An 18,185-nucleotide genomic window follows, 5' to 3' on the forward strand; every position below is an offset into this window, starting at 1 on the left:
GCTGTAGCCCATCTGCCTGAAGGTTGGAGGTGTGCCTAAAAAGTGGCCAGTGTGTGTGCTCACAGTTTCTGTTGTTCTCAACACCAACTGGTGTTGAGGTCAGCTTAATAATATAGAAAACTTCGGCTTTTTGACCAGAGCTACTTTCTAAGTGTCTATCATCATTTTTTAATGGACATACTGCAGCCAATCAGAACTGAGTATTCAGCCAGACCATGGTAGAATTTTATTCTGCAGGAGGCAGACATCCTTTTTAAGTTAACCTCCAAGAGTCAGTGGTTATTTTGTCAAGTACATTTGATGACACTAAAACATAATCTACTGCAAGCTGACCTTATGATATTATGCTGAAGAGTCAAGATTACAACTTTCAGAAAAATGAAAAATCCTTGTAGGCGCGTAAAGGAAGGATCATCTTTAAACTCTGAGAATGAATATTTATTTGTCTTTTCTGTATTTAATTTAGCGGTAAATATTGTAATCACTTCTTGATGCAGGTACCATTGAATTCTTTTACTTCCCACTGTAAGCTTAACAAAAAAAAAGAGATTATATTACTATGGCTTTAAAGTTAAAACTAAAAATAAATATGTTCAAATAGAGTGACATGTAGTTGCCATGCTGGGTGGTAAATTCCAAATCAAATTTCTAGAGATTTTCTTACGTTTTTTAGGATCTTTTCTTTAACACTTGTATTTCTATCGGTGTCTGATTCAAAGTTTCTATGCACTCAGACCTACATGACTACAATTAAAGTAATATAGTGATTTTTTTCCCCTTCGTTTCCTTTTCTCCCCTGTTTCTTGTTGCTCTAACTGTTCCCGCCCTCTTCGCCAGTTTGCTTTGAAGGGAGGAAATGTGCAGTTTTGCAGCAGCAGCTGGGGATTAAGTGATTCGCTGCTCAGAGAGGGGGTGAAGGAGCCGTACACCTCTGCATCACTTCCTTTCTTGTTACTTTTCCTGCCGTCAGCATTGCTGTTTTGTTTCTGATTTGTGTTGTTTCTTCTACTTTTTTTCTCTCTGCTATTTTCCTCCAGAACCAACCATGACTGTGGCTAACTTTAGAGCGATGATCCTTTTAGCTTTTACAATGATGGCTGCTGGTGAGTATGTGATATAACTTTCCCTTTTTGTCTTTTGAACACAGAAGAATTGTTCTCAACCAAGAACAATTCTGGAATTCCCTGATATGGAGCAAGTAGTCCAAAATGATGTGTTGTTGTCACTCTGGGAAGAGTGGTCCCAACATCTGATTGTAGCTGTGGACAGTGGTTCACCATCACTAAAAATAGCAGTAGAGCTCACTAGTGATTTTAGCACTGCTGGCTGGTGTGTGAAATTCGCCCCATAGACTCTTTAGTAAATGGAATACATTTATTTAAAGGTTTTCTCATTTAGTTTGGTGTTCATTTACTTGCACCAAAAGCTTTTCTCTGTTTTTTTTATGTAACAACTTTAACTTTAGAGAATGAAACTTTTCAGTAAGAGCAACATTTGTTTTGTCATATAAGAAAAGGGCCTTTCAAATTGCTAATCAATTGCTTGTGAGTAAATATATGGAAATTTTTTTCACCCACAATTCAATTGATATTCAATTCTCAAATTACAATTCTATTTACAATTTGGTCATGCAATTTTCAAACGCATTTTACTTTTGACAAGTCAATATTCGATTTAGGCTTGCAATGAGAAAATACATTTTGCAATTTATAATTTAACACAAAAACAATTCAATTCAATCTTACATTTTTAAAAATATTTTTTTTTAATAAAAGCAAAATCCATTGCCATTTTTATTGTCATGGGTTTTTGGGACCAACATTTAATTGAATATGTATTTTACATTTAACTAATTAATGGTAAATTTATTATGGAATTTGGTCATGCATTTTGAAAATACATTTTGCAGTTCAATGCTGAATTTAGTCATGCATTTTTAAAAAAAACACCATATGCTAATCACAATTAAATATAAAAATGACATTACAATTCCTTGTTTTTTTTTTTTTTAATTTTATTTCAAAGCAACTTAAAATGTAATGCATTTTAATTTGTTTTTGCCTCAAAATCCAGAAGAAATTGCAAAACAGTGCCCCCCTGGTGTAATGCATTTTTTGCACAGGCTGTCACGCTTTTTATGATCCAAAATTCAAACTGAGAATGCAATCTGACAGAATCTTATTTGGGCGGGACGGCCAGCCAAAATTTGCTAAGTCCCGCCTCCACTGCCTTTTGGATTTGGATTTCGTTCAACTCTGTCATTCTCATTGACAGAGTTGTTGTCAATCTCAATGCAGAGGATGGAATAGCTTTCGCTCTAATAACTCCAAAGCATGATGTTTCCCCATCCATGTTTAAAAGTGAGGATGGTGCTCTTGGGGTCATGGGCACCATCTCCTGCAGTGTTGTTTTAGGCCAACTTCTCGTTATTGTAATGATCACGGAAACCCCACCAGGTGCAATTTTAAGCTCAATTATACAACTTTAAAGCTGCGTAGATTACAGTGAAGAACATGGCCTACACACACGCTATAACAAATGAAATATGTTGCAGTTCCCCGGAAGTTTCTTAAAATTGTTAGTAAATTAAAAATTAAAAAAATCATATTTTGCATTTAGAATGCCAGTATGTCCCTTTTTATGCTTTTCATGTTGTTGTTTCTTTCAGGACAAGCCTTTGAGAAGAATTTCTCTACGCCAACCCAGACTACCAAGATCATTTCCCAAAACAATGCTTCTCTTCAGGAGTCTACTTCTTCAGTTGAGGCTCCTGCCCCAGTCCTGGTCCTCCTTGCAGTACATTGGACTGGAATATGCGAAGCCACCATCTATGTTACTGGAAATCAGTTTTTGAACTACACCTCTTTACCTCTTAGTTCTTCCTCTGAGATAAAAATACAAAGGATTTTGCAGAAAGTGTGTCAGAAACAGACAGGCTGCAAAAACAAAATGAGCTGGAAGAATATGTCCAGTAACACAGACTGTTACAAAGTGGATGAGAAAGGACCAATCAGGACATCCAACTGCTTGGCTCTGGGGGTCAAATGTGAAGGTAGGTCTGCTTATTTGGTCTTTGGCTGTTGTTGATGTCTAATCTTACACATACCACAAGCCAAATACTCACACTTTAGCTCCAGAGTTGTTGACGGTAACAAATAAAGAACACACACTCTTTGACACACTGTGAATCTTTGACCATTCACTCAAAAAAAAAATGTCAGAATGGGGAAAGTTGGCTTTGTAGGAATATCCAACACTTTACGTTACACAGCACAAAGCTGCATTTCGGAATTACATTGTTTGCGTAAACTTTTAAACAGTTTTGGTACTCGAAAAGAACGCCAACACTACTTTTAAAGGTTGAAGCTAACATGACTGTGACTGTGAGTTTCAGGTTCATTTTTTGGGACAAAATTCGCTAAAGCAGAATGTTTTTACTCTTTTTAAATGATTTTATTATGTATCTAACCAACAAAACAACAACAGAATTCTGAATATCTGAAAACATATTTTTTTGACAGAAAGCACAAAATTTTCAAATTTCAGTCACCTATAGGTTATTTTACTCTTTATTTCCTTACATTTGTATGCTATAGGCCTGGGCGATAAATCGATCAAATGAAATAATTCGAATTTTTTTGTTACGGGCGATTTCAAAAATAACTAAATCAAGTTTTTATGTGGCGCATTTTTGGCTCCACAGAGCTTCCGTAGCGACACGCGACAATTGACACACGAAGCAGCCAGCGACAGCATGGCTACCGGTGAGAGTGGGAAGTTTGTTCCCAAGAAAGGAATAAAATCATCTGTTGTTTGGAACTGGTCTGGGTTTACTGCCACAGACGTGGAGGAAGAGACCCCCCCCCCCCCCACGCTGAAAGCCCATCGGAGTCAAAGGCTCTCACGCGCCTACGTGGCACGCGCTCAGTCCTCTTAAACACGCACGCGCCCAGACACACACACACACACACACTGATTTTACAACGCCTGTATAGTTAGTTCATTAGTTAGTTAGTTGTTAATAAAGAATACTGCGTTGTAATTATTACTTGTACTGATATATTCATTTGCGACGCGGCCACCGTAGGATTTTGTTATCGGAGGAGGCAGCCGTGGGGGGGTGTCTGACCGCGACTCCTGCTTCATCATCATCATCATCTCCGTGGAGAAGACGGGGTTTCTTTATTGAATTAAAACCTTAGAGCCCAGATATGAGCTTTATTGTTATCCTTTAGAAAATGGTGCTACTCTCAAGGTGAATGTTTGTCTCCTTTTAGTCTAGACTACAAAGTGTGACTTTAAACACAGCTAGGACTTTAAGTAAAGAAGTAACCTCTTTATTTTGGATAAGTGAAAACAATTTTAGAAAAACGAAATTAGACAAAAACAAGACAAAAGTTAAATAAAACAAGACAAAATTATTTAAACACAAGTCCAAAAAGGGAGTAAGAAGAAAAATCTTATACTTAACTTTGATTCCAAGAGTGTGTTCATTTATTTATTATTCATCCCAGAAATGGGGGTTACATTTGTCTTGGGTTTGATTAAATAAAAGCATTTGCTTTAAGTTGTCTGCCGTTTGTACTTATTGCTTTCCTTAAGTAGGGTGGGGGTGGGGGGAATCGGGAAAAAATCGGAAATCGAATTAAAAAAAATAAAATCGGAGATTTTATTTTTTAGGCCATATCGCCCAGCCCTGGTATGCTACTACGTTTGTTGTTTGTTGTTTTTATTCATATAAATCCTATAAATCTTAAAATATAAATTCAAATATTTCATTGAGATCACTTGAATCTAACCAGTCTTGATCCTTGGATTTAAGTTGTATTTCTTTTATTATTTCTAAAGTAAAGGGGTTTCTCTTATGTGCTTTCTCACTGAAACGTTCTCACTCTGCATAAAGCTTTTTGAAGCGACTTCAAGAATATCTTGGGATTGTTTTGAATGCAACTACAAGGGGGCACAACCCTGTGCTATTGAGTATCATTCCTAATTCCTGGTAAAAGCAGGGGTTTGGGTCAAGAAGGGCTTCTAATATAAAACCAAAGTCAAATACAAACCCTTTCAAAATCTAGCGCCCTCAGACTGTGTACTAGTCGCGAGAAAGAAGGCTGAGTACTAGTGAGTGTGGAAGCCACTACCAAGGACGAAACATCCAAGATCCACAAATACATCAACCACACAGCCCAAAGTGACAGTGTGGTCAGGGAATGCCTCAGGCAAGGTTTAACACCTGCATGTAAAATAATTATAATTGTAATTAAAGGCTTAGTCACATGCATGGGGGGGTTGACCCATATGACTGCTGTTGGGTTGTCTGGGCCTGTGGTGGGTTGTAGGGAGGATTGGCCGCATCTTCAAGGGAGCACAAGTGTGTCCTGAAGTTTCCTTGATGCTCGTACAGTTAAGTGAACACAGTAGTTAAAAAAGACCACTTTGTTACCGGGAAGGTCTCCAGTTGATGGCCAACTTTAAGAAACGTTATGTTTGTGTATGCTTTTAGTTGTGGTGCTACCAGATGAGCGTTCAGAGCTGCAAGTCTACAAGGTTGTAACAGCTCTACTAAGCTGTGGACTGCTTGTCATGCTGCTAGTACACTTCACCAAACCCACAGTGGAGGCACTCCAGAGAAGACGTAAGTATCATGATGCAGGGACATGCTCGAAAAACATGAAAAAGTGGTTCAAATAGAATCATTTCATATTATGTCTAATAAATAGTGTGTGCAAAACAATAGTTTCTTCATAATTTGAACTAATTGCTACAACTTAGTTCAATAAGAACCACTTTATAAACATGACGACACGTTATAAACATGCAGAGTTGGCTAATAGGAAGGCTTTTAGCCAACTGTGCAATGTTTGTGTCTTTAAAATAAAACTTTAACAAAATTGGTTAAATAGATGTTTCACCTGTTTTAGCTTCGTATCATTGACTATCCATTATAAACTGATATAGATTTTATAGTAATTTACTAACATAAATAATTTAATCTTAACTATTTGGACTGAATTGAACTACAAATATCAGAAATGAATTACACAACATTACATTTATTAAAGCTTAAATTGATTTTTATTGCCTTTTGTATGGCATCTGGCACTTTATAAGTCAACTTATAATTACATTAAATAAAACGAATCCAAAGCTGAACCTTTCCTTTTCTAAAACATTTAAAGAATCTGAACATTCAGCAATAATAATTACTGGATAAACAGCTATCCTTCAGAGCTGATTTTTGAATATCTATAAAGAAATGAAAGTTTCGTAAAACACTTCATTTTTTACAACATCATCTGATAAATGTAATACAACTTCTTAAACCAATTCTTTATGCTTATTTGCAAATAAATGTGCGACTGTTTTGCTCTATATATTTCTTTATTATACTCTCATTATAGTCTGTTTAAAACAAATGGCTCTGTGGAACTTGGATCCAACAAAATCAGAAGATCCTGATAAAATGGAGCTATTGTTAAAGCATGTATCAGATGGTATTGCTCTTCCTTAACTTCATATATAATATTTTATTGATACAATGGACCTCTTTGCTTTGAAGTATCAGAAAGGAGGGAGCATCGCTGGATTGGACCAACACAAAGTCACAGTGGTGAGCATTTTACTTCTGTAATGACCGACCTTCTGCGTTCCAGAGCAAAAGTATTTCTTAAAAAGGGATCTGTCCGATTAAAGACCACCCAAACTACCAAGAGCACGTTGCTAAAACACAATTTTAAAAAAAGACAAGTTCTTGGTGAATTAGATAATAATCTGGTTAGTTTCATCTTTTATTTTTAAAAACTTGCACACTACTAGAAGCAACCACAAGGTCAGGGTCCTCAATATGTGCAACATGTTGGTCCTTTAGCTCTACAAAAAGGTGATTCAGTTGTGGTCCTAATGTGAAAGCTGAAATACAGGACCTCGTCAAGATTCACAACTTGGTCTTTGACATTCTTTTCTTACGAAGTAAGCTTTCAGTTACCCTCACTGTTTCCTTGAATGATGAATCATAGCCTGTGTTCTAGGGGTGGACGTATCAATTTGAGTATCAATAGTATCGATACCAAGGAGAAGTATCAATACTGGCGTGCTGAGATAGATACTTTCAAAACTTTTGTCCTAGTTTTTTATTTAATATTTACAATGAAGACCTTGAGTTTACTTACAGAGTTCGTCCAAGTGCAGCATCTAACCGTCTGCAGTGTTGCCAAATTGGGCAAAAATCCGGCCAATTTGAGTATTTAGCTGCCCAATTGGTGCGGGAAAATGCCCAATCTGGCAACATTGTCTGACTGTGGGGTCCCAAATTGTTCATAATTAAAAAAATAAATATGACCTTGTGCAGTCACACAATCAACCAATATATCTCTCATAACTATATAAAAATATCATTAACATTGTGAAAAACTTACTTAAAATGAGCCATTATATTATTAAATATATTTAATTTTGCTTTAAAACCTGTTCATTATTTTAAAACATGATTTTTAAATTTGTCATTTTTAATCTTGCTTACTATTATTATGATTCAATGGCTTTTTTTAGGAACTCGGATTTCAAAATTAATATTTTTTTATTTCACATTGCTGTTTTTCAGAATGACTTATTTATTTCATAATGATCTTTTACAGCAGAATGAGTCTGTCTGTCAATCAAACCAAACAAGGCGGAAACACTATTGTGATTGGCTACTCCTTTACTCAGACATAAGCAGCAGCGCCTTAACTACATCGATCGAAGTTGCTTCAGCAAATGTGCACACCTCTCAACACTAGGTGGGAGTATGCACCTCAACACATCAACAGTGTTGCCAGATTGGGTTGTTTTCCACCCAATTGGGCGCTTTTGGTTCTAAATTTGCGGGTAAAATGGCTTTGGGCGGGTAGGCATAATTTGGGCGGTTTAAGGGTTGGTTCGACGGGATGTTTTTCTCATGAAAATATATTAGCAGACTAAGTCAGGCTGTGTGACTGTTAGAGTTCCGATAATCTTCTATGTACTGGAGCTCCATGAACGCACCAGGCAGAGATGCTTAATGGCCCTGGCTCTGTCCAAAATCGCGTTCTTTGAAGCTTGACACTGCGGCACTTTCTGGCTCCTCTTTCTCTGTGTGGGGTGGGTGGTGCTGGGCCTGGGGTGTCGGCGCCTCCGGGGATGGGACCCCTGAGCTGGGGGGACCTGGCCCCTATGCTGGGGGTGGGGTGGGGGACAGCTGTTTGACCACCGGGTGACAGTCTACCAGCTGTCCCCAATTTACCCCCTTCCTCATATAATCTCATATTAGGGTGAGGGGGTGGGGGGTTTAGCCTGCGATGCGCCTGGGGGGGGGAGCTACTTGGCAGTGGTCCCCCTCCCGTGGTTACCGTATGGAATGGGCCCCCCCTCTCTCGGTTTTATTTGTACCTTAGACATGTAGGGCCCTTGGTAGGGGGGGTGCTTGGACATCACTGCCAGCAAGCAGCAGATGTCCTCCTAGCACCCTACCCGCCAATTTTAACCGCACCTTAGACATTTAGGGCCCCTTGGTGGGGAGGGTCAGGGGACATCACTGTGAGTAATACGGAGATGTCCCCTCAGTGCCCTACCCGCCAATTTTAACTGCACCCCCTTAGTACACACACCCTTTACTCCTCAGAATATACATTCAAACTTAAACATACACACATATGAACACACACCCTCACAAACACACGCACACATATTTTGCAAGGAAGGTGGGACCTAAGACAATCTGTCCCCTACCCCATCCCTGGTGGGGGGTACTGGCCCCTTGGCAACGGCGGCGGTGTCCCCGAGGTGCCGGCTTCCTGGGCCCGGCGGTGCTCTCTCCGCGCGGGGAGAGGGTTCACATTACACCTGAGCCGGGGGTGTCCGTGTCCCTGGGGGGTGGGTTCTGGTCCTTGCCCCTGAGCGCTGGGCCCCGCCAAATTTCCAACTGTGGCCGAGCCTGGTCGGGGTTAGTTTACAACACCCCTCTCGTGGGCCCCCCTTTTCCCCGGGGTGCTCCCCTCCTGGGCGGGGGCGGCTGGCCCCTGCCTTGCTCCTTCCTGGACCAACCATGGGCTGGGTGGGTGGCTGCCTGGTGTGCGGAGCGGGTCTCCCTTGGGGGGTCCTGACTCGTACCTGGGGTTGGGGCAGGGGGATGCCCAGAACTCCTGAGTGGTGATGGGGTGCTCGTCTGGGGCTGTGGGCACTCTTCTCGGGTGGGGCCCTGCGTTGGGCCCTCCTGGCGCGGCGGGGAGGCTGCTCTCCTGGTTGGGCTGGGGCGGCGCTCTCTTTCCCCCCATGCCTCCCTGCTCTCTGGCTCTGGGGGCCTCACAGCGGTCCTGCTGGCCCTGGCCTGGGTGGCGGATGTGGTCGCCCGGGGGGCGATTGTTCTCTACCTGCTGCCGTGTGGCGTTGGGGGGTTCTGGCTGCCGCTGCTGCTGTGGCAGGGGTCTTGGTGTGGGGATGGCTGGGCACTCTCCCTCCTTCTTTTCACATTCCAATTTCCACAATCCATTTTAGAAGGACATAAACACTCACCTGAGCACAGGTGTTTGCTCACCTTTACACTTATAATTTGCATGATTGAATGAATGAAATATTTCATAGTAGTTGGTTTGAAGGCATAAGTACGCATGTGTGAACACTATCTGTTTTGTGTACATGTTGACATGTGGACATTTTTGCAGCTAGCAGGTGTGTTGATACACATTTGAGTTTCTGTGTGGACAGGCCCCGCCCTTTGAGATTTGTACTACATTTGAACCTTACCGTAATGATAAACATCCAGTAAACTTGTTGCTTTATGCTGCTTCATGGTCTTATCCCCCCCCCCCCTCCTATTATCACCCTCCTATCCCCCCCTCTCTCTAACATCCCTCTCTCTTCTTCCCTCCTTTCCTTTTCCGTCCAGTCCAACACCAAAGATTTTCAAATATGATTGAAATAAAGTTTGGCCTCAACTACAAAAGGGGTTTATTCAGACATACCTCTGGTTTGTCTGAAGATTAATAACCCCTGTTGTTGTTAAAGTAAAATATGTCCAACAGAAGAGCCCCTCATTTCTCATCTGTCTGCCCAGCTGTTGGACAGGACAAGTTTCAAAAAGAAAAAAAAAAAAAAGCTTGACACTGCAGCCTTGGTGGGAGAAGCTACCAGCTTATGTATTTAGGCTGTTCGCTACATGGAGCGGTGTCCATGTTTATCTCACTTACAATACATAGAAGACACTGAGAATGTTGAGAGATCAGGTTTTTTTAATTTCAAGAGTTCTACATGGTAATTATCTTTTATTAACCATCTTTTATTTTGAAAAATGAACGGACCTGGGGGGTATTCCAGGAAGCATGTTTAAACTAGCCTGACTTTAATCCTGAACTCTGGCTGAAATCCGCCTGAATTTGCTTACTCTGGGTATGTCGGTTCCAAAAGACCGGGTATGAGTTGGCGTAATTACGCTCGACTTGGTAACCCTGGGTTAATGCACGTGCATGTCAAGTACATAAAGACACTCTCAATAGATCACCGATTTCCGGAGTCACCATGGAAACGCGTGGAGAAAAAAAGAAAGCACTATACTTCAGTGAAACGGAGTCGGAGATTAATGACGGCGTATGAAGATTATACGTCCATCAAAAAAGTAAAACGGCTGCATCCGCAAAAGAAAGAGTTTCTGCTTGTAGTAGAAGAACAGACAAAGTAAACGCACGAGTTTCTGATCTTATTTGTGACGCATATATATATATATATATATATATATATATATATATATATATATATATATATATATATATATATATATATAACTTATCCAATTTTGCCAACTTAAATGAATTACATCTATTGGTAAGAAATTTAGTTAAATTTATTCAACCTAATTTCTTACGTCTATAAAACTCAAAAGTTGTTAATACAACTCAAATTTACATATTTATTTAACTAAATGTCATATTACTCCAATTTAATTAATCTTTTTTCCATCATAATGAATTATAATTCTTGAACTTTCATATGTTTGAGCCGGCAGATATACTCATTTTTATAACAATAAAAATAACAAAACGGTATGCTATTGATACATACATTTAGGAATTTACCAACATAATTGATACAGTTCTAAACCGTAGGGGTGCTATATAAACTCATCATCCTCTCCCTCCCTCTCCCTCATGGTGCAGAGACTTGAGCAAAGTAGGACAAAATAACTCGGCAAAACACGGTACAACACAGTAAAACAGCTAAACAACTAAACACATTTGGTCAAAAACCCACACTTAAACCCAAATCCGTCCAGACATACGTCATCTTTCTAACTGGCACACCAAAGAGCGGGTCTATTTCAAGATATCAGCCAATGTGCGTTTAGATCCCACCCACTTTCACTGATTGACAGACAGACTCATTCTGAAGCGACAGTGTTGCTTCTTTCACTAGTGACTTTGATAGTTTATTACCGCTTTTATTTAAAAAAAAAAACAAGTTCTATAATCAAACATTTTAAGGAAAAAGTATCAGTATGGATATCAGCCCTGTAACTAATTGGTATCTGATCGATACCCAAATACCCAGTATTGCCCACCCCTACTGTGTTCTAAAAATCCTCATCAGGTCATGTTCCTCAAGTTCACTTTAATTCTTACTGACATAATTCTTACGTTTGCTTCCAATCTGTTTATGGCTTTCAGTGTCTTACCATCGAGGGAAAACAACAGTAAAAAACACAGATGAAGAGAACAGATTGTCCTTCCAAGGTAACACGCCTTTTAGTTCGAAGAAACAGTATCAATGGAACAAGTTAATGTCCTTAAATGTGTCGATACATTTGTCTTGAAGTTAAAACATGGGATCTGGACCAAAAGTCTTCTTTCTGTAAAACCTTTTAGTATGGAGCCCGTGTCCTGACATGGAAAAAATAAAATATGTTTCATTCCCACAAATTAATATTTTGTTCCCACAAATTAATATCTTGTTCTCACAAATTCATATTTTGTTCTCACAAATTAATATCTTGTTCCCACAAGTTAGTATTTTGTTTCCCTCGAAATAATTAATTTGTGCGAACGAAATAATTATTCACGTCATAAGTCCTTCATAAACACAGATATGCTTTCCGTCCTGCCGCAAAAGCCGCTTTCAGCGGTAACCTCCGTGTCTCTGTGACCCAGAAAAAGGAAAAACAAGAATGATCAATTTATTATTGTCTCAATGAATATCAGATGAATATCTGAATATCGTTTGCACAAATTAATTATTTCGTTCGCACGAATTAATTATGTCCAGGGAACGGAATATTAATTTGTAGGAACAAGATATTGATTTGTGGGAACCCGATAATTTAATTTGTTCCATGTCAGGACACGGGCTCCGTATTTTAGCGCTCCTCCAAGACATGGTATACGGAGTCTTTAAGAGCCTTGGAAATGACATTTAAAAACGTTTTCCCCCCTCAAATTAATAATTTGTGGCCAAAATTGAGTGTTTTGTGCACACAGATTAGCATTATGAGGCCACAATTTAGTGTTTTTTGGGCACAAATTAGCATTTTGTGAGCAAGCACAAATGATTTATTTGAGGGAACTGTTCATTTATTTTTTGAATGTCATGCCTAGGGCTCAATAACACACTACAAAGAATAAAAAGAAAGACAAAACTAATACAATTACAGCCATAACAACAATATGTAATAAAGAAGTAGTTTTGTGTGTCTTCTGAGATCCTGCAGTCAATGTCCGGTTAAGGAATTTGCCTGTTCACCTTAGTTCCAAAGGTCGTGGTTGTACAGAAAGGGCAAGAACGTTCTGCAGAGTCACACAAGGTCTTTTTCTATTTGTAAAATGCCATGAAAGCTTGAGCAACTTGCTGGAATTTTGTGGCTTTTTGACTGAGTAAAACATTTATTAAAACACATGAGCTGATTGTTTTGAAATGTTTGTAGCAAAAATGTGTAACCTGTGGCTCTTTCCATCTCATCAAACTAGCTCTGGAGCGTCTGACTGTCAGCAACAGTGGTGAGCGGACCAGCACCTACAACTTTTAACACCTAAATCTGAAACATCATCATGTATATTAGCAAGAGATTTTTGTCTGATTGCTGTCTGGTATTTTTCAATTAATCAAAAATTAATCACAGATTAAGGTGATTCTTAAAAATGTCTATGCAGAACTGTTTTCTGATCCAATGGAGTATTGTTGAGAGATTTTGTTTTAAGCACTGAAGTTGTATATTTGGTGTATCATTGTTAAATGAGATGTAATGTTTTTTCTTTATCTATAAGCCACAGGTTTGGATGTCAGGGATGTACGATATGTCATCGTATCAATGTTTTGTAGTGTATGTTGAATTGTTAGCCATTTACAAAAGATAAACATAGCTAAAGATTTTTTTCCCTTTGTTTTGAGCTCATTGCCTGTTAAGTTTCATTACATTTATTAGAAATAAAGCATATCTTTCTGCAAGAACCCAAAGATAAAGCCAAAGTCGTGGCAGATGCTCAGAGAAAGGCTGATCTACATACTGAGCTAATTCACTTTTTGTGAGGGGTGTACCAGATGGCAGCAAAATAGCATCAAGAAATTTGAAGAAACAGCAGCAAAGGGAACGGCCTTTACCATCTGTCTATTCCTCGTGACTCGTAAAGAAGAAAACTGAAACATTTACAAACTAGAAAAACTTTCACTACCTACAACAATGCAAGAAAGAATCCTGTAAGCTGAATGTGCTAGTTAAAACTGCTAAAATTAATTGCTAAAAATGCTAAAGCTCTTTGCCTAAACTGCTGAAGGATTTCACTGATATGGTAAAGAGAAATGCATCCAATAAGGTTGCGATTTTGTTCAAATCTACACACAGACTAAGATTTACACAAACTGTTTGACTCCCCGGTTGAGTGGGTAGCCGACATCTTCGCAGACCCCTTGCACCTGTTTTGCGTTGGCTGGTCCATGCCCAGGGCGGCAAGACGTGGTCAGAGCACGCTGGTAACAGCTTACCCTGGTCAACAGTCGCACTGGGAGCTGGGGGCCCTATTCCTCCCCCAAACGGCAAAGATGGTGCAGTGAGCACTTCAGTCCGTGCCCCCGGTGCGGCGAGAACCGGGCGGCGCTCGCTGTGAAGCACGCGGTGGCCAGGGGTTATCGAGCCGATTGCGACGCACCGCTGCAGGGGATCTGTCTCGTTCGCCACTACCGAGGGAATCCTGGTTAGTTTCTTTTCCTCCGCTTAGTAATATGCTTCCCATCAACGGGCAATCCTCCAAAAAACAAAAAAAGATTGCTGGTCTTGTCAGAAGATGGAAGGAAACAGTGCAAAGTCCAATATTACCATTGACTTCAAATAGACTACAAGATCAGCCTAAATGTTCTGAGAGTAAACTCACTGAGATCTTCCTAAAAGTTTTTCCATACATTCTCCCTCATTAGCTGACAGAAATCACTTCCTGGTTTTTCCAGCTCTGTCTGCATTTGTAGTGCAGCAGCTTTGCTTACACCACAAGCTAGCGCAGCGACTCTTTTCAGTGTTCATGCCCACAGAGAAAATGTGTATGAACAGTTGCACTCTACAGACTAAAAGACATTGATATTTTCTCCGGGCCACCAACGTGCCCCATATAGATTTGCCCATTTTTCACCTGGAGACATCCCGTATCCATCCATAGGGGCAGTTGTGAACAAGGCACACGGCACAAGGAAGTTGCAGCCATCCCTCCAGGAAAACTCCTTTTAGCCACTTTTGTCAAGATTCTTCTCAGTTATGAGACACAGGTCACTATAGATGAGGTAGGAAAATAGGTCGATCCATTCATTTTCAGAACTAGCTGAATCTCTTTAAAGCCCATACAGCTACTGTTGGGCGAATGTGGGATACTCCTTTAACTCTTCTGCTATGGAGAGAGCAGAGCCCCTATTTCTGAAGGGAGCCCTGGCCTCCCACTTGGAGCTACTAATTCTCATTCTAGCTGCTTCACACGTGACTCCAAACCACCCCAAAGCACATTGCAGGTTCTGGTTCAATGAAGGACATTATTACCAGCAGAAACCTTTCCTGTGCAAAGGCAGCCCGTGACCCCAAAAGGGATTCAGGGAGTTCTGAAAATGGATGGATGGATGGACCGACGGAGAGATGGACGGATGTGTAAAGGCAGCCCACATTCCAAGAACTGTATGTTACTCTTGTTCAATGTGTGGTATAACATATGTGGGAGAGACAGGTAACACTCTGCTGGTTAGATTTACATAACACAGACACACTATCACAATGAAGAAAAACAGACAATAGACCATTTACGCAAAAACAGGAAACACGTCAACGAAGCATAAACCTATTTCCGGTGTGAGTTTTGTTGGCAGAGAAATGGCAGCTAGAGTGCTTTCGACGAGCCTGAGTTGTCTTCCGAAGTTCACCAGCGCCGATGTGGTGAAGAGTGTGGAGATGCATTCGTCCACTGAAGGAAATAAATTGAACAAGGTATATAAATTCTTCCATGAAGAGTTTATCCACAATTACCAAGGTAAGCTTTAGCTAGCTTTAGCCATAGCCGCATCACCGGTAATAACTCTGTTTACTTTAACTGTAAATATTAGCTGTTGTGAATTAGTAATATAAGGGATAACACATTGCAGTGAATATGTTGTGTGTATGTTTAAGTGAGAAGGCATGAGATTAACATAACAACCAGTAATTTGGTGAAGCTGTACTAGGTAAATATGAAATGTTACTGACATTGTCTTTTGTATTTCTATGTGAGATAACACGTAATGTTTTGTTGTTGCATGCAGTTATAGTATCAAATATACTCCAGGGACAGGTAGTAGTGAGAGGTAGATGCTTCAGGTCAATGAGAAAGAGCGAGGAGCCCCACAAACTGGAGGTTTGACTATAGACAGAATTTTTTACAAACTCAAATCTGGTCACCCTACTGAAGGTTATAGTTTCATGTTATTATGAACATTGATGTAGCAACATAAGTAGGACTTAATTGTAACCTATTTAATTTATTGTGTCTAGATATCACTGGATGCAGAAAGTGCCAACCTGAAAGCTTTCTCCTGCAGTTGTGTGGCTGGTAAAGGATTCTGCAACCACATAGTTGCCATCCTGTACCAGACTGCACATTATTCACAGCTGGGTCTGCAGGCTGTTCCACCCATCCTGGGCTAAACAAGTGGCTTGCAAAGATGGCAAGCTTGCCTCGGATACACCGACCACCAGCACAACAGGGCTGTGTCCTTTCATCCATGTTATTCTCCCTGTACACAAACAGCTGCACAGCTGGACACCAGTCTGTCAAACTCCTGAAGTTTGCTGACGACACCACACTCATCGGCCTCATCTCTGATGAGATAGCCAGTGTGGTGTCACGGTGCAGCACTGACAACATGGAGCTCAATGCTCTGAAGACAGTGGAGATGACAGTGGACTTCAATTCAATTCAATTTAATTCAATTCAATTTATTTGAATAGCCCAAAATCACAACAACAGTCGTCTCGATGGGCTTCGAAGTAATACATGAACTCAAAAGTATCATGAATACAAAGAGTTCAATAGTAAAATACTAAAATGAACTAACAAACTGACTAAGCTATACTGGCATCCCTGCCCTTAGACCCCCCTTCGCGGTAAGGAAAAACTCCTAAAAAAAACGGATTCCGGAAAAAACGAAGAAACCTCAGGGGTGCCCACATGAAGGAGGGATCCTCCACCAGGACGGACAGGCGATTTACCATAACTCATAGAGAAGAATTAACTTATCTAACTCTACAGCTACATATATAAAGTCCAGCAGACGAGCTTCATCCAGCCGTGGTTGGGGTACAGTCAGGGGCGCGAGTCGCGCCTGAGACAGGAACCACAGCCAGGTGTAGGAGCAGTAGTAGAGACGAGGTCCTTGGTCAGGTACAGAGCAGAGACAAGCCAGAGGCAGGATCCACAGCCAGGTGAAGGAGCGGGAGCAAAGGCGAGGTAAACGGTCAGGAACTGGAGCACGGATGAGCCAAGTAACGCTGGAAGCACTCCCACTCCCCAGGAGGGGAGAGGAAAAGAGGGACAATACATGAATCGCACTGCACCAGACAGAGGCATGGAGAACTAAATGATAAATGATGATCAAAAATAGAGAAGAGAGGAAGGGTAGAAGTAGATGAGAAAAGAGGACAGAACCCCAGTGCACCATAGTTACCCCAGCTTCAACTTCTAGCAGCCTTTTAAAACAAATAGTTATTGTTATTTAGTTTAATTTAAACACATTAACATTAAGTTAAATAATCTCTGAATAACTAGTCTGACAATAAGCCTGTCCAAAGAGGAATGTTTTCAGTCTAACTTTGAATGTAGAAACTGAGTCGGCCTCTCTTACATGAGCTGGGAGCTTATTCCATAGAACAGGGGCTTGGTGGCTAAATGCTCTACCTCCAACCATACTTTTACTAATTCTAGGAACCACAAGCAGTCCTCCATTTTGCGAGCGAAGTGTTCTTATTGGATGGTAAGGGACTATGAGATCCTTAATAAAGGACGGGGTCAGTCCATGTAAGGCCTTATAGGTTAACAGGAGGATCTTGAACTTGATTCTAGAATCAACTGGGAGCCAATGGAGCGAAACTAATACAGGAGTGATGTGATCTCTTCTGCTAGTTCCAGCTAACAATCTAGCTGCTGTGTTCTGAACAAGCTGGAGACTTCTTAAGGAACTCTTAAGACACGCTGCTAACAAGGAGTTACAGTAATCCAGCCTCGATGTAACAAATGCATGGATGAGTTTTTCGGCATCACTCTTAGAAAGTACATTTCTGATCTTAGCAATATTCCGCAGGTGAAAAAAAGGCAATTGTACACGCCTGAGATACGTGAGCCTTAAATGATAAGTCCTGGTCAAATAAAACCCCAAGGTTTCTAACTGTGGAATTGGGGGCTATACTTATGCCATCCAGGGAGACTATCAAATCAAATCAAATCAAACTTTATTTATAAAATAGCGCTTATCATGCATTTCGTGCAGCTCGAAGCGCTTTAACATTAAAAACAAAAAACACACAACATTACAGTAAAAACCCAACCCACCCTACACCCTTCCCACTCCCCTCCATTAAAGCACATGACCCACGACAATGAATGTTGACTACCAATGCAAGTTAAAATAAATAAATAAATAAATAAATAAATAAATAAATGAATAAATAAATAAAAAAGCAAGCAAACAAA

General features: G+C 40.3%; 1 protein-coding gene across 2 annotated transcripts; it reads left to right on the forward strand.

Annotated features, from left to right (window-relative positions):
• The first annotated feature begins 838 nt into the window (after positions 1-838).
• Positions 839-14,247, forward strand: LOC105354670. Of its 2 annotated transcripts, XM_011478755.3 has the most exons (6): positions 844-1,103; positions 2,669-3,052; positions 5,504-5,635; positions 6,560-6,610; positions 11,673-11,738; positions 12,966-14,247. In XM_011478755.3, the coding sequence occupies exons 1-6, from the start codon at positions 1,046-1,048 to the stop codon at positions 13,022-13,024; spliced, it is 750 nt and encodes a 249-aa protein (XP_011477057.1). In that variant the 5' UTR covers positions 844-1,045; the 3' UTR covers positions 13,025-14,247. The 2 variants fall into 2 exon arrangements, with proteins under 2 accessions (XP_011477063.1, XP_011477057.1); XM_011478761.3 differs by lacking the exon at positions 11,673-11,738 and having other exon boundaries at positions 839-1,103.
• Positions 14,248-18,185: the final 3,938 nt, after the last annotated feature.

This window comes from Oryzias latipes, chromosome 1 (assembly GCF_002234675.1).
Source record: "Oryzias latipes chromosome 1, ASM223467v1".
Lineage (NCBI taxonomy): Eukaryota > Metazoa > Chordata > Actinopteri > Beloniformes > Adrianichthyidae > Oryzias > Oryzias latipes.